General features: G+C 41.5%; 1 protein-coding gene and 1 long non-coding RNA gene across 2 annotated transcripts in view; one reads left to right on the top strand and one right to left on the bottom strand.

The window, feature by feature from the left end:
* The window catches only part of METTL14 (methyltransferase 14, N6-adenosine-methyltransferase subunit), a 39,043-nt gene extending 37,644 nt beyond the window's left edge, over positions 1–1,399 (bottom strand). Inside the window, exon 1 of the mRNA XM_004009592.6 lies at positions 1,177–1,399. Within this exon, the coding sequence (XP_004009641.1) occupies positions 1,177–1,242 (66 nt within the window). The 5' untranslated portion in view covers positions 1,243–1,399. The remainder of the gene's footprint in view (positions 1–1,176) is intronic.
* On the top strand, positions 1,147–19,966 carry LOC132659919 (uncharacterized). Its single transcript, XR_009600972.1, has 2 exons — positions 1,147–1,512; positions 13,216–19,966. It is a non-coding gene; the product is annotated as an uncharacterized LOC132659919 (long non-coding RNA).
* The last annotated feature ends 7,483 nt before the right edge of the window (positions 19,967–27,449 follow it).

Consider the following 27,449-nt stretch of genomic DNA (forward strand, 5'->3'; position numbering starts at 1 on the left):
ACAGGAACAGACCTAATTCCAAACACCCACTTTTTTTTTTCGTTTTGGCTTACACCACGGGGCTTAAGGGATCTTAGTTCCCAGACCAGGGACTGAACCCACGCCACAGCCATGAAATCGCAGAGTCCTAACCAGTGGACCAACAGAGAAGTTCCCCAAGCACCGACATTTTAAACACTATACCATAAATCTTTTCATCATGTCATAAAAGAAGCTATATCTTTGATTTTCATTTACTAAAACCAAGATTCATTACAGAAAAAAAAATAACTATTTCTGAATAACTATTAAGATCCCTCATTAAAGCTTATGAGCATTTCCCCCATCACTGTTACTGATCCGAGGGGCAGAAAGGAAAAGACAGCCTCTGACTTTAAGCAAAGGTGGCATCTGCATTTTCTGCATATGCACTCTACTAATCAGCACGTGTCAATTTACACGCCAGCCGCGGTGAAGACAAGCTTTGGAGAGACAAACCAGGGTTCAACTTACTGGCCCAGCGGTTAACGACTCGAGGGAAAAATTCGTTAGCCACCGGCGCCCGTGTCTCATTACGTGACGATAACGCTACCTCTTTGAGAGATCTGTTGTGACTGAGGAAAGAATTCAAACATTTAGCTGTGGGTAATGACGAGGATACCGTATACAACACAGTCGACTGCAACACCCACGATGCAGAACCTAAAATTTACACTCCGGCTACTGCCAACGCGGTCTTTGGATATTATCCCAGGAAAAAACACTGTAAACCTATTTCACAATGAAGCCACAGTCTCATGAATCAGGCGCTGATACGAGAAAAGGCAAGACACAAAAGACTATTTAAACAGTGAAGAGAAATTGAGGGGCTAACGACTCCCCTTTCCTCGCGTGAACTGCGATAACTTACACACAAACACCAAAGTTTTGTATCCTCATCACTGAGGATGCCAGACCCCTGGCGGGCATTCCACACAGGATGCTGAAGACCAGGCGTGGCGGTCGGCTTAGCACCACCGCAAGGACCACAACATGAAAGGGGAACGATTCGGGGTAGAGAGGGTAGAGAGGTCCTGGGATTAAAGTCGCAAGACCAGGAAGGGCTGCCGGGTGGCAGGCGAGGAGACGGAAAAACGGGGAGAAAGGGACGGGGAACGCGGCGCACGCGCATTCGCGACCCCTCCCTGGGCCGCGGACCTGCTGCGCGAGAAGCTGTCGACGTAACTTCTGCCGCTCCCGGATCTCCTGCAAGCGGCTGTCCATATCCCGACTTGTTTTCCACTACCTCGAAAACTTGGCAATTAGCGGATGAACCCTTGCGCCAATTTCTCTTCGGAATCTGTGGATCACAAAATTTTCCAGCCGCTTCAGGAGGCGGGTACCCAATACCCTCTCCTCAGTAGGTGTTTCCGGCGCGGCCGGAATTTTGCGCCACGGACCACGGAAGTCCCGCCTCCCCATGGACGCCCGCGATTTGACGCCGTTTAGCAGAGGCCCAATGAGTGTCCTGCGGCGCCCGGGGCGTCACGGAAGGTAACCGCCCTGCAGAGAGCGCGGGCTGTCACAGTGGTGCGGGCAGGTGGCCTGGCTTCTCACTGCCCTCTCCTGGGACTGCAGGCTTCCTAGGTCTTATAGCACTGTTTCCGAGTTGTGGGCCGTATTGTCGATTCCCTTTTCCAGTAATTCCCCAGTGGCCAGTGCTGGCGTTTTAAAAATTGCTGGATACCAGGTTTTTTGCTAAAAGCACAGACTCGAGTCCGATTGCCAGGTTTAAACTTAGGACTGTCCTTTACTAGCTGAATGGCCTTGGCTAGTTAATCACCCTCTGTGTGCCTCTAGTTTTCTCATTTGTACAATGGGAGTGATAAGAGGGCCTACTTTACAGAGCTGAAGATTGAAAGAATAAGCAGAGCTAAAAGCATACCACCATGAAGGTGTTTATTGAGATTTTTATTATTACTTATATTTCCCTTTAGGCAGGGAACAGCAGTGCAGGAGACATAAGAGACACGGGTTCGATCCTTGGGTCAGGAAGATCCCCTGGAGGAGGGCACGGCAACCCACTCCAGTTTTCTTGTCTGGAGAACCCCAGGGACAGAGAAACCTGACAGGCTACAGTCCATAGGGTCGCAGAGTTGGACAGGACTGAGTGACTAACACTTTCACCTTGACATTTTTGTCCTCTGTTACAGTTCAGTTTAGTTGCTCAGTCGTGTCCAACTCTTTGGGACCCCAAGAACCGTAGTTCGCCAGGCCTCCCTGTTCATCACCAACTCCTGGAGTCCACCCAAACCCGTGTCCATCAAGTCGGTGATGCCATCCAACCATCTCATCCTCTGTCGTCCCCTTCTCCTCCTCCCCTTAATCTTTCCCAGCATCAGGGTCTTTTCAAGTGAGTCAGCTCTTTGCATCAGGTGGCCGAAAGTATTGGAGTTTCAGCTTCAACATCAGTCCTTCCAATGAACACCCAGGACTGATCTCCTTTAGGATGGACTGGTTGGATCTCCTTGCAGTCCAAGGGACTCTCAAGAGTCTTCTCCAACACCACAGTGCAAAAGCATCAATTCTTCGGGGCTCAGCTTTCTTTATAGTCCAACTCTCCCATCCATAGGAAAAACCATAGCCTTGACTAGACGGACCTTTGGGGGCAAAGTAATGTCTCTGCTTTTTAATATGCTATCTAGGTTGGTCATAACTTTCCTTCCAAGGAGTACATGTCTTTTAATTTCATGGCTACAATCACCATCTGCAGTGATTTTGAAGCCCAGAAAAATCAGTTAATCACTAAAGGGATGCTGTCTATACACTTAAATTATACATAAACGGCCTATCTCTGGGAACCCTGCTTTCCAGGGAATGCGCATTAAGCTAAAATCTTTCTCATAGGAAACATCCGGAGCAGACCCACCTGTGAATCACTGCCAGGAGAAAGAGATTAACACATCCCTCTCCAGAGGCTGATAGGAAACAGAAAGCGTTTGACTTTACTCCCTCCACTTTTACTATAAAAAAAAGCCTAAATTCTAACTCAGGCAAGATGGTTCTTTGAGGCGTGAGCCCACTCTCTTCTTGCTTAACTGATTTTCCAAAGGAAGTCATTATTCCTTGTCCCAGCTACTTGCCTGTTGATTACTGGCCTTTTGTGCAGCAAGCAGTATGAGCTTAGACTTGAACAGATGGGTCAAAGGAAAACAAGTCTTGGTTGTATTCTAGAGGTCAGATGCCAGGGGACCCCTTTTTTGTGCTTGTGCATTTGTCTTAGCTGGAAATAACCCTGAGATATAAAAACATAGTCTACTGAGATAACATGCTTGTAGAAGGGGGCTCAGTAATGATTCTCCCCTCTTTATAGAAGGCAGCAAAGACGAAGTCTTAAGTTATTACAGCTATGCACCATATTATCATCTTATTCCAAATTCAAAGTACTAGCAGAAGTAGGCTAAGAAAGTCATGTAGCTCCATGTTTAGTTGGAAATTGTGGCAAGTACTTAGTAACATTAGTAACAAGTCTATATTCTTCAAGAGGGGATTTACTTTTTGAAAATAGTATTAAACCCTACAGATCAAAAGCAAGTGGTCCAGGCTAGGCCAAAAGGGCTAAACTCAGTAACAGGTGGGTCATCGTAAAACATGTCTTGGTTCATGTTCTAGAGGTCAGATGCTAGGGATCGCCTTTTTGTGTATGTCCATTTGTCTTGGCTGGAAATAACCAGTACTAGACTCTACCAATCGTCATGAATTTCTCAATAAGTAGTTCTGAAAGGCAGTTTCAAAAAAGGAGTCCTAAAAATCCTTTGAGTAGTGGCAGCACTACTTGAAAAAGTATGCTGACTTCCAAGGGCCCTATACTGTAAAAGACAATACACTTGCCAGTCACATGAGTACTGATTTGAACTTTTATTGATCTAAATAAATGATGTAAATAGACATTTTGTTCACTCAAATATGCATTGACATTAACTGAGCATTTTATACAACAGACAGGATGATGGACCTTCAGGTATGCTGCTGCTGCTGCTAAGTCGCTTCAGTCATGTCTGACCCTGTGCAACCCCATAGATGGCAGCCCACCAGGCTCCCCCGTCCCTGGGATTCTCTAGGCAAGAACACTGGAGTGGGCTGCCATTTCCTTCTCCAGTGCATGAAAGTGAAAAGTGAAAGTGAAGTCGCTCAGTCATGTCCGACAGTTAGCGACCCCATGGACTGCAGCCTACCAGGCTCCTCCATCCATGGGATTTTTCCAGGCAAGAGTACTGGAGTGGGGTGCCATTGCCTTCTCCAACCCTCGGGTATATCAGTGACCAAAAACCAAATCAGATAGTTTTTCTTTAAGGAGCTTACTGTCAAAAGGAGGGAAAATGTTTTTTCCTGGTAAAGCACAGTGCAGTGAGTTGTACTTGAGCCCCGTACTCACCCACACTCTGCTCTGTGATGATTGTTGAGCTGAGAGTTCACAGACTGAATTTCCCAGCTTTCCTTGTCTGATGGCTTCCTGTAAGATTCTGCAAAGAATTCTGCACAGGCAGACTAGAAGGTGGAACATGGGAAAGCTATTGTCCCTTATTTCTCCACCTCTCTGCTTCTGTATCTGGGGGAATGGCTGTGGCCTTTACAAAGTCATAGAGCCAGTTGAGAAACCCCCTCCTTAGTGGTCCCACCTTCCCTTTCCCTACACTCAGGTGGGTGTCCCTAGAAGTGACTTTGCTCTTAGGCTCTGAAAATACCATCTCCATACTCTATCCTACCAGCTCTAGGGCTGGCAGCTGATTCCTGAAGTTAGGAATTTATTATTTAATCTCACCTTCCACTTTTTGCTCTTCTAGCCTTCAACATTTCTCCATAGCAAATGCTGTCTCTTTAGAATTCCCTGTATGATTAGTTTTCCTACCTGAAATGTGTACTGATAAAGAAGCAAATGTATGCTACCTTATAGTATTTACAAAGCCATTGGCATGTAGCAGAGAGTTTTCGCAGTTTTCACAAACAAAGGGATATAACTCTGAAGTCTGTCTCCCAATGAATTTTAAAACACCAGACCACACCAGCACACCTGTAGAGTACTGTACATGTGCATCAGTAATAGTTCTTCATCACGACAAAATAAGGGCCACTAGGGAATGTGTGTGGCAGGGGTAGGGGGAGAAGAAATTTGAAAATTCCCCCAATATAATTCATATTCTTTGAAAAAGCAATTTTACTTGTAGGCACTTGTTTTAAGGAGGTAATGAGAGATGCAGGCTTCCCAGGTGGCTCAGTGGTAAAGACTCCACCTGCCAATGCAGGAGATATGGGCTCAGTTCCTTGATTGGGAAGCTCCCCTGGATGAGGGAATGGCAACCCACTCTAGTCTTCTTGCCAGACAAATCCCATGGACAGAGGAGCCTGGTGGGCTACAGTCCTTGGGGTCACAAAGGAGTCTGACATGACTTAGCGGCTAAACAACAACAAATGAAAGATCTAGGTAACAATTAATGCATTTCCCCTCTTGGGCTCCATCCCATAGGCCCACAACTCCTGTGCTCTCCCAGCTTCAAGCCCAGAGTTAGCAACAGAGACACAAATGGTTCAATGGAGGGGGAACTAACATGTGTGAAGCAAAGTCCTGGAGCAACACCTCATGGTGTATGGCAGATGGCAGGCAAGACATGGTGGCCATCTTCACTGGGGGGATGGGAATATATAACCAGTTATACGGGAACTGAAGTCAGAAGGGCTCATTAGTTACTTGGGAAACCAGTAGAGGGGCATGCCCCTCACCACCCTTTGATGAGAACAATCACTGAATCACTAGCTGAAGCCTGAGGCAAGTACACAGGAAGCTCAGTCATGTGATCAGGGTGCAGGCAGTAGGGTGCAGGGGATGTCCGGAGAGCAAGGGAGCAAACGTCTTCAGTGGCCTGACCATGAATTCCCCCTAAGTTCCCTGAGGATGACTCTTCCAAACATATGGATCCAACTGCCTGTTGTCCATCTTAGTAACATGTCCCTCACAGTCTCAAAGTTGAGATAGCTATAAGGTGAATTCATCAATTACCCCATCCATTAATTTTTTTTAATTAATTTTTATTGACGTATAGTTGCTTTAGAATGTTGTGTTAGTTTCTGCTGTACAGCAAAATGAATACACGTACATATCCCCTCTCTTTTGGGTTTCCTTTCCATTTGGGTCACCACAGTGCGCTAAGTAGAGTTCCCTGTGCCTATCTTTTTAATTATACTCCGAAAATGTTTCCTCTTTCAGTGAGTGGGATCAATCAGTTCAGTTCAGTTGCTCAGTCGTTTCCAACTCTTTGCGACCCCATGAATTGCAGCACACCAGGCCTCCCTGTCCATCACCAACTCCCGGAGTTCACTCAAACCCATGTCCATCGAGTTGGTGATGCCATCCAGCCATCTCATCCTCTGTCGTCCCCTTCTCCTCCTGCCCCCAATCCCTCCCCAGCATCAGAGTCTTTTCCAATGAGTCAACTCTTCACATGAGGTGGCCAAAGTACTGGAGTTTCAGCCTTAGCATCATTCCTTCCAAAGAACACCCAGGACTGATATCCTTTAGGATGGACTGGTTGGATCTCCTTACAGTCCAAGGGACTCTCAAGAGTCCTCTCCAACACCACAGTTCAAAAGCATCAATTCTTTGGGGCTCAGATTTCTTCACAGCTCAACTCTCACATCCATACATGACCACTGGAAAAACCATAGCCTTGACTAGACGGACCTTTGTTGGCAAAGTAATGTCTCTGCTTTTCAATATGCTGTCTAGGCTGGTCATAACTTTCCTTCCAAGGAGTAAGCCTCTTTTAATTTCATGGCTGCAGTCACCCATTTTGCTAAATAAGAAGCACTTTAGCTCTCCTTCAGCCTCCTTATCTGCTTTGTGACCGTAATCTCTTCCCTGACCTTAACACTCACACAGACACCCTAGTCTTCATTTCTGTAAACACAACCTTGGATGATATGTATCCTGATTCATAGCCTAATTTTCCTATCAGTTTTCAGTCTATCAAATTCTTACTAGAGATTTGTGGAAAAATTAAAATTTATCACTTCCGACTCTACTAAACATTTTTACATGCTTCCCCACTAAATATTTTTACATGCTTCCTCACTGTCTGGCGGAGAAGGCAATGGCACCCCACTCCAGCACTCTTGCCTGGAAAGTCCCATGGACGGAGGAGCCTGGAGGGCTGCAGTCCATGGGATAGCGAAGAGTCAGACACGACTGAGCGACTTCACTTTCACTTTTCCCTTTCATGCATTGGAGAAGGAAATGGGAACCCACTCCAGTGTTCTTGTCTGGAGAATCCCAAGGAAGGGGGGGCCTGGTGGGCTGCCGTCTATGGGGTCACACAGAGTTGGGCACGACAGAAGTGACTTAGCAGCAGCAGCCACTGTCTGGGGCAGTGCTGTCCAAGAAAATTTTTTATAATTATAGAAATGTGCTGTTTGCACTAAGCCACTAGCCATATGTATCCACTGAGGATTTGAACTGTGCCTGGTGTAGCCAAGGAACAGAATTTTTATTTGATTTTAATTAATTAAGTGTAATTAACCATATTTGGTTTATCAGCTACTATATTACATAACACAGCTCTAGGTTCAAGGGGATTAAAATCTAAACTACCCAGCATTATATGCAAAACAGTCCTCTGTTACCCCTCCCATTTCCATTCTATTCTCCTTTATGTACCCAATCTTCCAGGTATATTGAAATTTTTATCTATTTTCCTAAAACATACCTTTTTTCTGGTACTTTTTCTGAACTTATAACTGGGTGAAAGAAATTCTCCTAAAATAAAAAGAGATATTCTTAAAAGACTTTTAAAAAATACATTTGGTAAGAAACTTTTTGGGAAAGAGCTAAAGAACTAGAAATGAATGCTTTCTCCCCGTGCCTTGAAAACAACAAATGTGCAACAAACGCAACAAATGCTTATTGATGAACTGGTTGAGGCTAACTCGCTAATTTTTCTGAGTTTCACTGGGAAGGTTGGTTGTAAGTAGCTGTTTTGGGAGGGATGGGAGACAGCCAGTTAGCATCTGACATTTTCCCCGTCATCCGTGGAAATTCATTTACAGGCTTTGGGTGCAGGTTTCTCAGTCTGTACATGTGTTGTGCCCAACAGGACAATGGTTAAGATCTAGTGCAGCTGTAGCACAAGAGAATATTTAGCAAGCCTCAGGTGTCAAATGAATGGACTACATAAGAAACAGGGATTAAGATGGTTTTTCTTATCATCTGTCAATAGATTTTTTTTAAAGGCATTGTGATTAAATTATTCTGGAGACTTTCCTGGTGGGCCAGTGGCTAAAATTCCACGCTTCCAAAGAAGGGGGCCCAGTTTCTATCTCTGGCCAGAGAAATGGATTGCACATGCCACAATTAAAGAGTTTGAATGCTGCTACGAAAGATCCTGCATGTTGAAATGACGGTCAGAGATCACACGTGTCGCAACTAAGACCTGGTGGAATCAAGTAAATTTTAAAAAATACATAAAATATTTTATAAAAGATTCATTTTCTGGAATATAAAGATGAATATTTCACAGATTATATGTCAGTGTTAACTGGCAAAATATAGAGAATCGAGTATGTTTGATTTACCTGGAGAATTAGCACAAAAAATCCCTAGTCTTTTCAAAATGACAAAAATAAGGGATCAAGTGAGACAAGGCAAAGTGAAAAGCATAAAATAATGCAAAGACAGTTTAAGTAATGTCAACACACTTAACTAAATAAATGAGGAAAAATATTTAAGTATTGGTTAGTGTGATGTTAAATGACTATTATTTGCAAAAATCAGTTCTGCTGGAGCGCACAGAAGAGGGTGGATGAATCCTATAGGATGGGTTCAATACAGGTAATGAGTAAGGCCTTGGAGTACAGAATGAAGCAGGGCAAAGGCTAACAGAGTTTTAACAAGAGAACACACTGGTCATAGCAAACACCCTCTTCCAAAAACACAAGAGAAGACTCTATATATGGACATTACCATATGGTCAATACTGAAATCAGATGGATTATATTCTTTACAGCCAAAAAGTAATAAGCTCTATACAGTCAACAAAAACAAGACCGGGAGCTGACTGTGGCTCAGATCATGAACCTCCTTATTGCCAAATTCAGACTTAAATTGAAGAAAGTAGGGAAAACCACTAGACCATTCAGTTCAGTTCAGTCGCTCAGTCATGTCTGACTCTTTGCGACCCCATGAATCACAGCACGCCAGGCCTCCCTGTCCATCACCAACTCCCGGAGTTCACTCAGATTCACGTCCCTCTAGTCAGTGATGCCATCCAGCCATCCCATCCTCTGTCGTCTCCTCCTCCTGCCCTCAATCCCTCCCAGCATCACAGTCTTTTCCAATGAGTCAACTCTTTGCATGAGGTGGCCAAAGTACTGGAGTTACAGCTTTAGCATCAATCCTTCCAAAGAAATCCCAGAGCTGATCTCTTTCTGAAAAGACGGGTTGGATCTCCTTGCAGTCCAAGGGACTCTCTTGAGTCTTCTCCAACACCACAGTTCAAAAGCATCAATTCTTCAGCACTCAGCCTTCTTCATAGTCCAACTCTCACATCCATACATGACTACTGGAAAAACCATAGCCTTGACTAGACGGACCTTAGTTGGCAAAGTAATGTCTCTGCTTTTGAATATACTATCTAAGTTGGTCATAATTTTTCTTCCAAGGAGTAAGCCTCTTTTAATTTCATGGCTGCAATCACCATCTGCAGTGATTTTGGAGCCCCCCAAAATAAAGTCTGACACTGTTTCCACTGTTTCCCCATCTATTTCCCATGAAGTGATGGGACTGCTGCTATGATCTTCATTGTCTGAATGTTGAGCTTTAGGCCAACTTTTTCACTCTCCTCTGTCACTTTCATCAAGAGGCTTTTCAGCTGCTCTTCACTTTCTGCCATAAGGGCGGTGTCATGTGCATATCTGAGGTTATTGATATTTCTCCCGGCAATCTTGATTCCAGCTTGTGCCTCTTCCAGCCCAGCATTTCTCATGATGTACTCTGCATATAAGTTAAATAAGCAGGGTGACAATATACAGCCTTTACGTACTCCTTTTCCTATTTGGAACCAGTCTGTTGTTCCATGTCCAGTTCTAACTGCTGCTTCCTGACCTGCATACAGATTTCTCAAGAGGCAAGTCAGGTGGTCTGGTATTCAGGTATGACCTAAATCAAATGCCTAATGATTATACAATGGAAATGACGAATAGATTCTAGGGATTAGATCTGATAGACAGAGTGCCTGAGAGCTATGGATGGAGGTTCGTGACATTGTACAGGAGGCAGTGATCAAGACCATCCACAAGAAAAATAAATGAAAAAGGCAAAATGGTTGTCTGAGGAGGCCTTACAAATAGCTGAGAAATGAAGAGAAGTGAAACGCAAAGGAGAAACGGAAGGATACACCCATTTGAATGCAGAGTTCCAAAGAATAGCAAGGAGAGATAAGAAAGCCTTTCTCAATGATCAATGCATAGAAAAAGAGGAAAACAACACAATGGGAAAGACTAAAGATCTCTTCAAGAAAATTAGAGATACCAAGGGAATATTTCATGCAAAGATGGGCACAATAAAGGGTAGAAATGGTATGGACCTAACAGAAGCAGAAGATATTAAGAAGAGGTGGCAACAATACACAGAAGAATTATACAAAATGATCTTCATGACCCAGATAACCATGATGGTGTGATCACTCACCTAGAGCCAGACATCCTGGAATGTGAAGTCATAGCATCACTATGAACAAAGCTAGTGGAGGTGATGGAATACCAGTTGAACTATTTCAAATCCTAAAAGATGATGCTGTGAAAGTGTGGCCCTTCAATATGCCAGCAAATTTGGAAAACTCAGCAGTGGCCACAGGACTGGAAAAGTTCAGTATTCATCCCAATCCCAAAGAAAGGCAGTGCCAAAGAATATTCAAACTACTGCACAATTGCACTCATCTCAAACACTAGCAAAGTAATGCTCAAAATTATCTTAGCCAGGCTTCAACAGTACATGAACCGTGAACTTCCAGATGTTCAAACTGGATTTAAAACAGCAGAGGAACCAGAGATCAAATTGTCAATATCCTTTGGATCATTGAAAAAACAAGAAAGTTCCAGAAAAACATCTACTTCAGCTTACTGACTATGCCAAAGCCTTTGTGTGGATTACAACAAACTGTGGAACATTCTTAAAGAGATGGGAATACTAGACCACTTGACCTGTGACCTGCCTCCTGAGAAATCTGTATTTAGGTAAAGAAGCAACAGTTAGAATTGGACATGGAACAACGGACTGGTTCCAAATCAGGAAAGGAGTACGTCAAGGCTGTATATTGTCACCCTGCTTATTTAACTTATATGCAGAGTACATCATGAGAAACACTGGGCTGGAAGAAGCACAAGCTGGAACCAAGATTGCCAGGAGAAATATCAATAACCTCAGATGACACCACCCTTATGGCAGAAACTGAAGAAATAAAGAGCCTGTTGATGAAAGTGAAAGAGGAAGCTGAAAAAGTTGGCTTCAGTCAGTCAGTCAGTTCAGTCGCTCAGTCGTGTCCGACTCTTCGTGACCCCATGGACCACAGCATGGCAGGCCTCCCTGTCTGTCACCAACTCCCGGAGCTTACTCAAACTCATGTCCATTGAGTTGGTGATGGCACCCAACCATCTCATTCTCTGTCGTCCCCTCCTCTTACCGCCTTCAATCTTTCCCAGCATCAAGGTCTTTTCAAATCAGTCAGTTCTTTGAATCAGGTGGCCAAAGTACTGGAGTTTTAGCTTCAGCATCAGTCCTTCCAATGAACACTCAGGACTGATCTCCTTTAGGATGGACTGGTTGGATCTCCTTGTAGTCCAAGGGACTCTCAAGAGTCTTCTCCAACACCACAGTTTAAAAGCATCAATTCTTCAGCGCTCAGGTTTCTTCACAGTCCAACTCTCACATCCATACATGACCACTGGAAAACCATAGCCTTGACTAGATGGACCATTGTTGGCAAAGTAATGTCTCTGCTTTTTAGTATGCTGTTTAGTTGGTCATAACTTTTCTTTCAAGGAGTAAGCAGAGACAACTGGACATCACCACTGGTCAATACTGAAATCAGATTGATTATCTTCTTTGCAGCCAAAGATGGAGAACCTCTATACAGTCAACAAAAACAAGACTAGGAGCTGACTGTGGCTCAGATCATGAACTCCTTATTGCCAAGTTTGGGCTTAAATTGAAGAAAGTAGAGAAAATCAAAAAGTTGGCTTAAAACTCAACATTCAGGAAACTAAGATCATGGCATCTGATCCATCACTTCATTGCAAATAGATGGGGAAACAATGGAAACAGTGAGAGACTTTATATTTGGGGCTCCAAAATCACTGCAGATGGTGACTGCAGCCATAAAATTAAAAGATGCTTGCTCCTTGGAAGAAAAGTTATGACCAACATAGATAGCATATTAAAAGGCAGAGACATTAGTTTGTCGACAAAGGTCTGTCTAGTCAAAGCTATGGTTTTTCCAGTAGTCATGCATGGATGTGAGAGTTGAACTATAAAGAAAGCTGAACACCAAAGAACTGATGCTTTTAAACTGTGGTATTGGAGAAGACTCCTGAGACTCCCTTGGACTGCAAGGAGATCCAACCAGTCCACCCTAAAGGAAATCAGTCCTTAATATTCATTGGAAGGACTGATGCTGAAGCTGAAACACCAATACTTTGGCCACCTCATGTGAAGAACGGACTCATTGGAAAAGACTCTGATGCTGGGAAAGAAAGATTGAAGGCAGGAGAAAGGGACAACAGAGGATGAGATGGTTGGATGCCATCACCATCGTGATGGACATGAGTTTGAGTAAGCTCCAGGAGTTGGTGATGGACAGGGAGGACTGGCATGCTGCAGTCCATGGGGTTGCAAAGAGTCAGACACGACTGAGCAACTGAACTGAACTGAACTGATATTTTAAAACATTTAAATTATCAAGAAGAGAGAAGAGTAAGAGGCTTTAAAAACACTTATAATTAGGAGGAAGTGCATTATAGTTCTAATTTCTATGAATTCTTTTATTATTTCTATACAATTTCTTCAACATTCCCTGTATCTTTATTCCTATTTCAAAAACACTAATAGTGCAATTTTAAGGATCTGTGGGATAAGAAATTTAATAAAATGAAATATCTCTATGAAATGAAAGCAATTTCCCCCTAATTTATCTCTTCTATAATTTATTTTAACAGGTCAGTGTATCTCAATATCCTGGAGGAGGAAAAGGCAACTCACTCCAGGATTTGTGCCTGAAAAACCCCATGGACAGAGGAGCCTGGTGGACTACAGTCCATGGGGTCGGAAAGAGTCGATCACAACTGAGCCACTGAGCACGCATGCAGGTGTCTCTATGTAACACAGAAAATGTTGAGTTAAAAATCTGTTAAGTTTGAAATACCTGTAACTGCATGTAGGGCTTTCTCTAAGAAGATTACCATACTTACGTAAGAAATGAAATTGTTTATGAAGCAAATACTTTTGGGAGCTTATCCAGTGGTTTTTAAAGAATAGGAAGTTTTGTTCTGTAGCTGACTCCAACTAACAGCCTTAATGCTTTATACTGTTTTTTAAATGTGTTTGTTTTTACAGCTTAATTCTTACTTTGAGTATTCTCTCTCTGCAGAATTTGAAATGTTCAAAACAATTAGAAAAAGAAAGTACATTCTGGAATGAATCAAAATAAATCCTATAGGGACTTCCTTGTGGTTAAGAACGCACAATCTGATGCAGGGGACACAGGGTCTATCCCTGACTGAAGAACGAATTCCCACATGATGCTGGGCAGCTAAGCTTGCTTGCCACAACTAGAGAAAGCTGGCGCAGTGAAGACCCAGTGCGGCCAAAAATAATAAATGCGTAAAACTCATATTCAAAGAGGAATTGATGATATAATAGTAAGTGCTGCTTACTTTTTAGTGATCTGTTTGGGATTTGGTGCATTTTTAAATATTTAAAATATTTTATAAAACACACATACAAACTGTACAAGATTTGGTCTCAGAAATTACAAAGTACTATTATAAAGGAATCCACTGTTCCAGAAATTTGGATCAGAAAAATGCTAAAAACTATTTTTGTACCTTTATACCGAAACTTCCCAGGTGGCGCTCATAGTAAAGAACCTGCCTGCCAGTGTAACAGAGGTTAAGAGACGCGAGTTCAATTCCTGAGTTGGGAAGATCCCCTGAAGGAGAGCATGGCAACCCACTCCAGTATTCTTGCCTGGAGAATTCCATGGACAGAGGAGCCTAGCAGGCTACAGCCCATAGGATTGCACAGAGTCGAATATGATTGAAGCGACTTAGCACTCAGGCACCATAAGTACAGATTTCATTGGATACATTCTTTAAAACAGGCAACATATTCATACAGAGTGAAGTAATCAGAAAGCGAAAAACAAACATCGTATATTAATGCACGTGTATGGAATCTAGAAATGGTACAGATGAGCCTGTTTGCAGGGCAGGAATAGAGATGCAGATGTAGATAATATATAAGTGGACACGGGAGAGGGGGGAATGGATTGACGTATACTACACACTGCTGTGTGTAGTACAGGTAGCTAGTGGGAAACAGCTGTATAGCACAGGGAACTCAGCTCTGTGCTCCGCGATGACCGAGAGAGGTGTGATGGGGGGAGTAGGAGTGGGAGGAGGCTCAAGACGCAGGGATACGCGTATACATACAGCTGATTTACTTTGCTGTACAGCAGGAACTAACACAATATTGTAAAGCAATGTTATGCCAATTAAAAAAAAGTATGACAGATTTTTGTAGCCAATGCAAATGCTGTAATTTTTACAGTATTTAAAATTAAATTTCTAAATTCCAAAGAACTAGGTTTCAAATGAATATGAAAAAGTAATTCTTGTATATGTGCTCAAAAATACAGATACTAAGACCAAATTATGGCTAATATGCTAAATCTGTTTCAGATTATAAATCAGTGCATCCAAGAGAAATCACTGGAGTCGCCCTACTTTCTCCTTCCCAGCCTTCTCCTCTGGGCATTTATGTCAGAAGACGTAGGAATGTGCAGAATTAGCGTTCACTGGCTCCTCACTGGTTATGCAGTATTCCCTCGGATTTGAATGATCTCAACTGTTTTTGTTTTTGTTTTTCCTCTCATCTGTTTACGGGTCAAATATACAATAACTCAAAGCATGTTGATCCTGGTGAAATTTAGCTGAGAAAAACAGCTTTGGCCACAGAAACTTGAAGAGCTTTACTGAAGGGAAAAAACTGGACATTTTCTCATCCTGGAGAGGAGCTGGATAGGATTCTAACTTCAATTTCCAATATGTCTCTAAAGGCTGGACCTTACTTAGGTAGTCTCATCTTAGGCCAAAATAAACAGTTTCCATATTTGTAGCACAGTATTACTGCTCTGTAAGTTAACTAATTCAGGAAAACTGGAAATGACATTATATGTAAGGAATTCTTTCACATCTGTACCCAAGTCTGAATTGGTAGTTTCTGAAAACAGGTATCATCTTCATAGCAGGGGAAAAGCACGTGATTCTGTATGTACGTGTACACGCATATTCACATATGGCAAAGTATAATTTGGAAAAATTTTGTTAAGATGTATAGGAAGATTGGGGCTTCCCAGATGGTGAAAAATCTGCCCGTCAATGCAGGAGGCTCACTATACAGAGATTCGATCCCTGGGTCAGGAAGATCCCCTAGAGTAGGAAATGGCAACCCACACCAGTATTCTTGCCTGGAGAATCCCATGGACAGAGGAACCTAGTTGGCTACAGACCATGGGGTAGCAAAGAGTCGGACACTGAGCCTGCAAGCGTAGGAAGATTACCTTTGTATTTAGAATACTGACCCAGCAAGGCTTGTAGCATATATTCATAAAGCAAATTAATTATCGTCTTCTACTACTCTTTCTGTGAGACTGGTTCTTCCCTTGTCCTTGGATGAAAACTTAAGCAGTCTTCATAGTTTTCCTGGTCATTCTTGTTTATTAGAAACAGTTCTTTGGTTATTGAAGTTTTCATCTCATTATAACAATCAATGAGACAGGCTTGTTGTGGGGGGGTGGGCCCTTCCCTGGGGGCTCAGTTGGCAAGAATCTGCCTGCAATGAAGAAGACTTGGGTTTGATCCCTCAGTCAGGAAGATACCATGGAGAAGGGAATAGCAACCCACTCCAGTATTCTTGCCTGGAGAATCCCATAGACAAAGGAGCCTGGCAGGCTACAGTCCATGGGGTCGCAAAGAGTCTGACATGACTGAGTGACTAACACATACATATAACAATCAAAGTAAGAAGTCACAACTTAATTCTGGCTGTCTGGTAAAGGCTTGTCTCCTTACCCCCTGTCTTCAGGCCAGTTGCAGGCGTGAAGCTCACCGTTGCAGAGGCAGAGAAAGGAGCGCGCTGTCTGCTGCTTCTCTCTGTCCTCCTGGGGATGCTCCAGCTCCACATCTCAGTAAGACCTGCAGACTCCCACCCCTGAGGTAGGAGTGTGGGGATCGAAGGGACTTAATGGACAGCTTACCGGAAAAGTTCTTACTAAATTGGTACGACAGTACCATTCATGATCTAGTATAGAAACTTTCTGGACTTGGCAGATGTTTAAAACTGACTCTTTTTCTTTCTTTAAAATATTTATTTTATGTAAATAAAGTGGCTGCGCCACTTCTTAGTGGTGGCATGTGGGATCTTTGCTCTTCATTGTAGCATGTGGAATCTTTAGTTGCGGCATGCCAACTCTTAGTTGAAGCATGGGAACTCTGAGTTCCAGCATGTGGAATCTCATTCCCTTGTGGAGAGTGAAGTCTTAGCCACTGGACCACAATGGATGTCTCTTAAAATTGACACTTTCTCATTTTGCATTTTCATGGGTTTTTCCAAGACCCACTCTACTCTCCCTGTGGGCTCCCATAACAAGAGCTAATGTATCTCTGTTTTCTACTGTTCTTTAGCTTTCTTTATTTACTTGGCTTCTTTCTGCAGAGGACTATGTTTACCTCTTGGCTATTCTTCAGGGCTTAATCTAAGAAGACCCCATGCTGGCTTCCTAAGTGAGTGGCTTTCCAAGATTTGGTTCATGGAAAAACCACATTGTTTATCCCATTGGCCTCTGGGAGAAGTATTTTACTGCCAGAATTCAGGAAAACCAGAAATCCTATTACAAAGTGGCCACATGACCCTTTGAGCAACTAACCAACCATTCCAAATGGAAAGTAAACAGTCCCATATTCCCCAGACCTCAGGTTCCCCCATAGTCTCCTTAAAGCCTTCTTTGTTGATTTAGGTTAAGCAGGACTAAGCTCTCTCTCCCTTCCTTGAACTCTGTGAATACAGTGAATTCTGAAAATTCTCTCCTCCAATCACCACTTCTTGATCATTTGAGGACTCAGAAGCAGACAGAATAGTTTAGAGCCCTATAGCCAATTTTCTTCTGCTTCTTTTACATGTCCGAGAGGGTGGTTGTGATCCACACTTTGGAAACTTTGGAAGTCCTAGCCAAAACTTCCACAAGTACTATTGTACACTTAAGCGAAAGATATATCCTATGATGTTGTTCAGTCACTCAATCGTGTCCGACCCTTTGTGGCCCATGGACTGAAGCTCACAGGCTTCCCTGTCCTTCACTATCTCCTGGAGTTTGCTTAAACCCATGTCCACTGAGTCAGTGATGACATCCAATCACGTTATCCTTGCTGGCTGTCTTCTCCTCCTGCCCTCAATCTTTCCCAGCATCAGGGTTTTTTCCACTTAACTGGCTCTTCACATCAGGTGGCCAAAGTATTAGAGCTTCAGCTTCAGCATCAGTCCTTTCAGTGAATATCCAGGGTTGGTTTCCTTTAGGATTAACTGGTTTGATCTTCTTGTTGTGCAAGGGACTCTTGAGTCCTCTCCAACACCACATCTCCAAAGCATCAATTCTTTAGTGCTCAGTCTTCTTCATGGTCTAACGCTCACATCTGTACACAACTACTGGAAAAACCATAACTTTGAAGAGACTGACCTTTGTCAGCAAAGTGATGTCTCTGTGTTTTAATACACTGTCTAGGTTTGTCATAGCTTTTCTTCCAAGGAATAAGCATCTTTTAATCCTAAAAATTTAATATATCCTATACAATAGTTAAATTTTAAAAGTTAAATTTTTTATTTTGTCATTACTCTGTTGTGTGTTATTTTTTTGCACTAGATTAGCTGAAATCATTTGTTTACTTCATCTTCCCTCACTCAAAGTGTGACCTTGCCTGTCATATTCATCACATCTCAAATACCCAGCACATAGGGGTCACTTAATATTTATTACATGCTTAACATTTCTATTTCCTTTTCAAAATGCAAATTCTTTTTGAGTATTCAACTACTGGTAGATTCAGTATGTCCTCAAAAGGGACTGTTTATAGTGTTGTTAATTAGTTACAGAAACAAAGAAAAGTGAGCTCTGATTTCAGATAAATTCTACTCATGCTACTTACCACTAAGTCAAGTCCTCTATTCATGCTGCATGAAGTAAATAAAAAACGTGGAACCATATATTAATATATCTCAAACATGTCCTGATTCTAAATGAAAGAGAGGATATTGTTGTGTTTCACAAGTTCCAGAAACCATGGGAATTTTTATCCTTTGACTTCATCAGTAATTCTGTGATTTAACCTAGACAAGTCTGAACAGGTTTTCACAGCTCTGTGTTTCGTTGTATTAAAAGGATATAACACAAGCTTACCTCATCAAGATGCTATGTAAAACAGTTTCTATTTGTTCTAAGTGCTGTGTGATTTTGTGTCTATATTTGTATGGAACAGCACATTTATTACATGATGGCGTCAGAAGAGTTCATGCCATAAAGGATGCCACATTCTTAGAGATACTGGTGGGATTCTATTACATCTATTAAATTAATTTTGGGTTGCAAATAAGTCGAAAGATAAATTTGGAATTTAGCTAGGTTGAAAAATTGTCTCAGACCATTTTAAATTGTGTCTTTAGAATAAGACTCTTAGATATATCAGGATAGCTTCAAAACTTTAGTAGAAAATCAGTGAAATACATCTTATAAACTTAAAATTCTATAGTTTATGTATCTGTTACATAATTAGAATATTGAAGGCATATTCCTTATTTTGGAATGAAAGAGCTTTCTGGTATTATTAGCATTCACTTACTTGAAACTCTGTGGAACTCAACATAATAATAGAACATACAAATAGAAAAAAAAGTTGTCCATTTATCCATTCATTCTGAAAGGATTTTCAAAGAAACTGAAACTTAAAATATATGATAAGTTTCATAAACTGCATTGTATAGAGTTTTTAAAAGAATTTTAAAATATCAAAAGAGACTTATAGTTACCTTAATATAACTAGGAGTAATATTGTAATAGAATTCAGCAAAATAAAAAATGTAAGTTATAAAAGCAGAATTTTTATTTATAAATGTAAACTAGGCTTTGAAAATTCTTGAGCTATGAAAAAGAAGTAGCTTTATGGCATGGATCAAGTCATCTAACCATTTGTATCCTGTGTTCCTAAACTGCAGTGCAAAAGGAATGAAATAATTCAGTGGTTCTCAAATAATTCAGTGGTTCTTTGAGATTTCTCAAAGAAGTCTCTCAAGGACTTCTTTACTCTCTTAAAACAGGTGATCTCAATGAGCTCAATTTATATTTGTGAGGATTATATCAATCATTATTACAAAATTAGAAAGTAGGACTGAGAAAAACTTGAGAAAAAATGTATTCATTTAAAAATAACTATCTCACTGTATGTTAGCATAAACAATATATTTTATGAGAAATAACTATGGTTTCCAAAACAAAATTTTTTTTAAGAAGGGTAGCACTGTTTTGCATGATAAAAAAGTCTGTTTAATGTCTGGCTTAATAAAGAATGGCTGGATTCTTAGATATTTCCCTGCATTGATTTTCCTGTGATATGTTGTCTTAATTAAAGTATATGAAGAAAATCTGGTTTCATGTAGATATTTGGAAAGGAGTTTAAACCTTTAAAACTTTAATATTCTTTTAAGATAATTATGGATATTTTTCTTCATACCACATGGAAGCTTGATACACGATCATTTTTTTAAAGCCCAGCTGCTATGTGAAATCTGTAATCATAGCAATGAATTTTTCATATCAAAGAGTAACAACTTTCTGGAGAGTGGCTTGAAAATGAATACAGATTATGCCACCTTTTAGTCTACCACTAAGAGTGATGTGATGAGAGTTTTTTATTCCTTTTTCTTTACTTGGCCCCTTTTCATTAGTGAATATTCTTTCATTGTCTCAAAAAAGTTTATTTTTGGTGAATTTTCTTAAGACTAGATATAGCTAAGCAATCTAAACAGATAGGTAGTTTAATAGATACCACAGTAAAATGATGAATACTGAATATCATCAATTTAATCAGATTCTGTGAGTCTGTCTCGACTGAAAGATAGAAGATCAGTGGGGGAGGGGAGTGGGTGGAACAGTGGTTCAGCACAGTCACAGTAGTAGTAATAACAGAATAATGCTCAGTTCAGCTGTACCAGCAGCATCATGGGAACCTAGCTTCTAAACCTTTCTTTCAGGATCAAGACGTGTTCAAAATGTCTCTTAGATCAATTTACAATCTGAGTCTTCTTGGTCCTCTCTCAGCAGCCTCCCTTTCTACTTCTGGTGATGACAGCCTCTTGCATCCTGTATCACCAGATCTCTAATCATCTGTTCTTAACCCGAGTTGAAGAGTTCTGGTGCTCAGACGGCAAAGAGTCTGCTGCAATGGAGGAGACCCGGGTTCGGTCCCTGGGTCAGAAAGATCCTCTGGAGAAGGAAATGGCAACCCACTCCAGTATTCTTGCGTGGAAAATCCCATGGATGGAGGAACCTGGAGGGCTAGAGTCTAGTGGGTTGCAAGGAGTCAGACATGACTGAACGACTAACACTCCTTACATTTCTGGGACCTAGAGAAAATGAAATCCAGAGAGGGAGCATCCTGTTCCCCGTCTGTTCTATGCCATTAGGACAGACATAAAATAACTCTCCTCAAAATGGCTTTATTCCATTCTTCATTTTGAGAGCTGCTTCTCAATCTGACACTCTAGCTGAGAGGTAAAGGACTAGACCTTGTTCTCTGATGATTTAAGGACCTTACAACTGCCCTAGGGAACAGCTATCCAAAGCAGCTCAGCCAGGCATTGCCCTTCTAATGAACTGTACAGTTTTTCAAGGGAATAGATCCAGCTAGCTGGAGAAGGCAATGGCAACCCACTCCAGTACTCTTGCCTGGAAAATCCCACGGACGGAGGAGCCTGGTAGGCTGCAGTCCATGGGGTCGCTAAGAGTCAGGCACGACTGAGCGACTTCCCTTTCACTTTTCACTTTCATGCATTGGAGAAGGAAATGGCAACCCACTCCAGTGTTCTTGCCTGGAGAATCCCAGGGACAGAGGAGCCTAGTGGGCTGCCATCTATGGGGTCACACAGAGTCAGACACAACCGAAGCGACTTAGCAGCAGTTAGCAGCCCACTTGCTTTCACTATATAGGTAGGTGGTGACTATTCAAGAGGTTCATGTTTTGGACTTCTTTCCAGGAAACTTCCTACCCAGAATTTTGGTCACCTTACTCTCTTTCTTGATTTCATTTTCTCTCAGTCTAAGATACTCCTGTGCCTGCATTCTCTTACTCTCTTTAGCCCAATTATTACTTTTTTAATCATGAGCAAAGAAGTTTGATCTATGCTCCAAAGGTTTAAATACTTCTCTATGTCTCAGAATCACCTGAGGATATTTACAAAAGCTTTCTTCTAAGTCTGTATCTACCTCTTTCAAGAAACAAAAGCTGTGTGTGTGTGTGTGTGTGTGTGTGTGTGTGTGTGTGTGTGTGTGTGTGTGTGTGTCTGGAAGAGGAAGGAGATGATCACAGGGAACAGTGACCTCCAGGTGAAGAGAGCTAGGCATCAGGGATGGAGGTTTGCTTGGAGGAAGAGTTGTCCTTTTCTCTCTCCTACATTGTTCTGGCTAATTATTTCCCATTCCACTGCCTCTGCAGGGCAGAAAAACACGAGCTACAGCTCAGTGCCAGCCCACGGTAATGATACGGTGGCATGTAACAACTAAGGCAGGCAAGCTGACTATGCCCTGAGCATGCACCCTACTCCTTCACCCGCTGCACCCCAACTCTGGCCAGATAATTCCAGCTGAAGGAAACAGTTGCTGCAAAGAACAGTGCCCAGGTTGGTAAAAGTGATAGAAGTTTTCCTAAGGGATAGCATTGCCTGGTAGATCATGGAAAGGGTGGAGATGGGGAGTGGTCAATTCACATTGCAACATCAAAGATAAGGAAAACATCTTAGAAGATTTCTGAGAGAAAATGCATATCACCCATAGAGAAACAAAAATCAGCTTGACATTAGCCTTTCATTAGCCACTCTAGGTGCAAGAAGGTAAGAGAGTTAATATTTTCAAAGGATTTTAGCAAAACAACTTTTAACCTAGACTTTTTACTTCTAGGAAAACTACATTTGTAAGGGCTTGATAATACAAGGAGGCAAAACTTTTTCCCTCAAAAATCTTCTTTGCAATGATTCTTGGAGGAAATACTCCATCAAGAGAGAAATAAATTCTGGAGAAAACAACTTTATATTTATATTTAAAGATGAACAAAATAATATAAAGATATACAATAAGTTCATTAAGCATTGACTTGAGGAAAAGAATGAGAAAGAAGCATTTAAAATATATTTATATCAATTCTGAACAAAAATGCTAGATGATACCAATATGTGCTGGTGAAGGGCTGAGGCAGAACAGAAGAAATGGACTGATGCTAAGGTCCTTATTTTGTTTGAGGCAAGACATACCTATTGGTAAGTACAACTACTTTGTAGAGACAATTGAGTCTAGTCTTTTGGGTTTTAGGAAGAGACAATAAAGAACAAAATAACACAATTATTCTTGTTATGCAATTACCAAGTCATGTCTGACTCTCTGCGACCCCAAGAACTGGAGTACACCAGGCTTCCCTATCTTTCACTATCTCCCTTTGGGAGGATAGGACTGACTGGTTTGATCTCATTGCTGTCCAAGGGACTCTCAAGAGTCTTCCCCAGCACACGTTGAAAGCCTCAATTCTTAGGTGCTCAGTCTTCTTTATGGTCCAACTCTCACATCCATTCATGACTACTAGAAAAACCCCATTGCTTTGACTAGATGGACCTTTGTTGGCAAAGTGATGTCTCTGTTTTCTAATATGTTGTGTAGTCGTAGGCATCCCAGGTGGCGCTAGTGGTAAATAATCCCCCTGCCAATTCAAGTGATGTAAGAGACATGGGTGTGATCCCTGAGTCAGGAAGATCCCCTGGAGGAGGGCATGGCAGCCCACTCCAGTATTCTTGCCTGGAGAATCCCATGGACAGAGGTGGCTGGTAGGTTACAGTCCGTGGGGTCAAAAAGAGTCGGATACTACTGAAGTGACTTAGCAAGCAGCACGCAGGTTTGTCATAGCTTTTCTTTGAAGGAGCAAATGTCTTTTAATTTCATGGCTGCAGTCACGATCCACAGTGATTTTGGAACCCAAGAAAATAAAATCTGTCACTGTTTCCACTTTTTCCTCATCTATTTGCCATGAAGTGATGGGACCAGATGCCATGATCTTAGTTTTCTGAATGAGTTTTAAGCCAGGTTTTTCATTCTCCTCTTTCACCTTCATCAGGAGGCTCTTTAGTTCCTCTTCACTTTTTGCCATTAAAGTGGTATCTATCATCAACCTATCTGAGATTGTTGATACTTCCAGTAATCTTGATTCCAACCTGTGCTTCATCCAGCTCAGCATTTCGCATGATGTTACTCTGCATAAAAGTTAAATAAGCAGGGTGACATAATACAGCCTTGATGTACTCCTTTCCCAATTTTGAACTAGTCCATTGTTGCTCATCTGATTCTAACTGTTGCTTTTTGACCTGCATACAGGTTTCTCAGGAGGCAGGTAAGATGGTCTGGTATTCCTATCTCTTTAAGAATTTTCCACAGTTTGTTGTGATCCACACAGTCAAAGACTTCAGCATAGTCAATGAAGCAGAAGTAGATTTTGTGGGAATTCCCTTGCTTTTCCTATGATCCAGTGGATGTTGGCAATTTGATCTCTGGCTCCTCTGCTTTTTCTAAATCCAGCTTGTACATCTGGAAGTTGTCAGTTCATGTACTGCTGAAGCCTAGCTTGAAGGATTTTGAGCATAATCTTGCTAGCATGTGAGATGAGGGCAATTGTACAGTAATTTGAACAGTCTTTGGCATTGCCTTTCTTTGGGATTGGAATGAAAACTGACCTTTTCCAGTCCTGTAGCCACTGCGGAGTTTTCCAGATTTGCTGGCATATTGAGTGCAACACTTTAACAAAATATATAACTTTTAAATTAGCAAAAGATAATATGCATTATCCTATGGGAAGTAGAAAAGGAAGAAAAGAATATGGCAATTGCAAAACACTAAATAAGGGATCAGAAAACATTCCAAATATCACAATAATTTCAATCAATGTCAGTACATTAAATTTACAGATTACAAGACAGAAAATTTCAGACTGTATTAAAAATATAACAGTTTCTAAAAAAATGCATTTCTTAAAAGAGACTGTTTCTTTTCTCAGAGAGATACATGGGTGAGCTGTGCATCCCCATTGGAGGCTGCATCTGTTTTCCCTCTGGGCATCAAAAACCTACAGCCAGATCTTCACCATATCCATTGTCAAGATCATTGCCAAAGCTTCCTAGAAACTTGGTGTTGAGGTTAAGCTTTCCATCTGAAAATTTCTCTTCAGAGCTCCTCTAATAGCATGTCGATCAGTGTGTATATACATGGCCCTCAAGCTCTGGGAAACAATGAAAAAAAGTACCACCAAAGCTGTCAAACACGTAAGCTAAACTACTGGAACTGCCTAGTGAACAAGGGACTGAGTGTTATGTAAAGGAGGTTGACAAACTGATGACAAATTGGCACTGAGAAGGAATTTAAATAGAAATATTGTCAAACTAAGTATTCCCCTTGCTGTCAAGGCTGAAACTGTCAAAGGGGGTAGGGGGGCCTTTCTCTCCCATCTCATTATCAACTAATCTGGCCACTCAGATGTCACCTAGTCAGTTCCAGTTTTCAGTGTGATCAAGAATAGCAGCAAGCTCACAACGCAGTGTTTCATAACACTTCTGAAACATCTGAAGTGATGCAAACTTCAGATAATGCACTAGAGTAGAGGTCTAACAAAACAAAAGAACTTCATCAAGGAGGAATAAAGAAAGATGCACCAATAAGGGGCATGAGAGGTTTTCCTCTAAACACCCTTGAGAATCATGAAGCCCTGGTCCTGTTAAAGATCATCATTGCAAAGGCTGCATACATGGATAAAGTTGTTGACATAGATGAAAGTACCTCTGGTTCTTCCAGAGTTGGAGATATGACCCAGATTTCAAGTCTTTTATGAACTCTAGCTGGTATATCTTATCTGACTAGTTATCAAACGTGCAAGTTTTTCATCAAGGATGCTTTGGTGGCGAGATGCTGTTGTCTATTTAACATCCTTTTCATAAGGATGGCTAGGAAACTTGAAAGAAGTTCCCTAGCATACTATTTTCCAGGTAGTAGGAGTAGATATAGTGACCAGCCCCAAGAAAATTTCCAAGGCTATGATGAGAAGTCATGCCATTGCCTTCTGCTCACAGTGAATCAGATCAGCTCTGAAACAGTGTTTTCAGGTGTGCTATTTGGTTCAGTCCAAAAGGTGAATTCTCATGGTTTCCTATAATTCTAAAGATACTGAGATATTACTGTTGTCAACATGGACAGCACAAGGCCATCCCTGTTCCAGTATAAGTGCTTGGCCAAGTACAACCGGCAACAAAGAAACCAAAAGTTCCATAGACAAGTATTACTGAATAAGACCTCTGCTCCTCTTCTAAAAGCAGGTAGCCCCAGATAGCATAATTACCTCTTCTTTTGCCCATTTACCTTTTGATAAGCTCCATGATTCATTAGAACTGCTGACTTGGAAACTAAGCTTGTATCTGGAACATGTTGGGGGAAGAATGTAGATTTTGTGTCTGACTCAGAATTATCATGTAATCTCATCTGCCTCTATGAAGCTATATACTTATAATGTAGATCTTAAAGTGTCTGTAAGCAAGACCTGTGGCTTTATATTGGGGGAGGGAAACAATTCAGTAACTTACCTCAAATGTGTTTATAAAAGGGTATATGTTAAGAAAAAGGGATATCAGGTAAATATGAAACAATCTCCTTTAAAAGAAGCCATGATAGTAAAATAGAATTCTAAAAGTGGCTTTTAGAATAACAGTATACCAATAAACTATAAAAATATAATATGAACATTTCAGCAACAGATAGCATAACTTTCAATTATATAAGGAAGCAGAAAGAGCTATTGAGAGAAATTATTAAATTAATTTAAACTGGAGATTTTAAGTCATCCCTCTAAAAAAACTTGAATAAGTCTTCAAAAAATCAATGCTATGCAAAATTATAACATGACGTATAAACTGAAATGAAGATAATAGAATCTTACAAGCAGCAGAGTATATATATATGTTATATGCTGCTGCTGCTGCTGCTGCTGCTGCTAAGTCGCTTCAGTCGTGTCCGACTCTGTGCTACCCCATGGACTGCAGCCTACCAGGCTCCTCCACCCACGGAATTTTCCAGGCAAGAGTACTGGAGTGGGGTGCCATTGCGTTCTCTGATATTATATGCTATATAATATATATTTAATATATATAATATATATCATTTATATATAGTATAATACATTACATTTATTATCAGTGCAGTTCAGTTCAGTCGCTCAGTTGTGTCCGACTCTTTGCAACCACATGAATCACAGCACGCCAGGCCTCCCTGTCCATCACCAACTCCCGGAGTTCACTCAAACTCACGTCCATCGAGTCGGTGATGCCATCCTGCCATCTCATCCTCTGTCGTCCCCTTCTCTTCCTGCCCCCAACCCCTCCCAGCATCAGAGTCTTTTCGAATGAGTCAACTCTTCGCATGAGGTGGCCAAAGTACTGGAGTTTCAGCTTTAGCATCATTCCTTCCAAAGAAATCCCAGGGATGATCTCCTTCAGAATGGACTGGTTGGATCTCCTTGCAGTCCAGGGGACTCTCAAGAGTCTTCCCCAACACCATAGTTCAAAAGCATCAATGCTTCAGCGCTCAGCCTTCTTCACAGTCCAACTCTCACATCCACACATGACCACTGGAAAAAACCAGAGCCTTGACTAGATGGACCTCAGTCGGCAAAGTAATGTCTCTGATTTTGAATATACTATCTAGGTTGGTCATAACTTTTCCTCCAAGGAGTAAGCGTCTTTTAATTTCATGGCTGCAGTCACCATCTGCAGTGATTTTGGAGCCCCCCAAAATAAAGTCTGACACTGTTTCCACTGTTTCCCATCTATTTCC

This window comes from Ovis aries, chromosome 6 (assembly GCF_016772045.2).
Source record: "Ovis aries strain OAR_USU_Benz2616 breed Rambouillet chromosome 6, ARS-UI_Ramb_v3.0, whole genome shotgun sequence".
Classification (NCBI taxonomy): domain Eukaryota; kingdom Metazoa; phylum Chordata; class Mammalia; order Artiodactyla; family Bovidae; genus Ovis; species Ovis aries.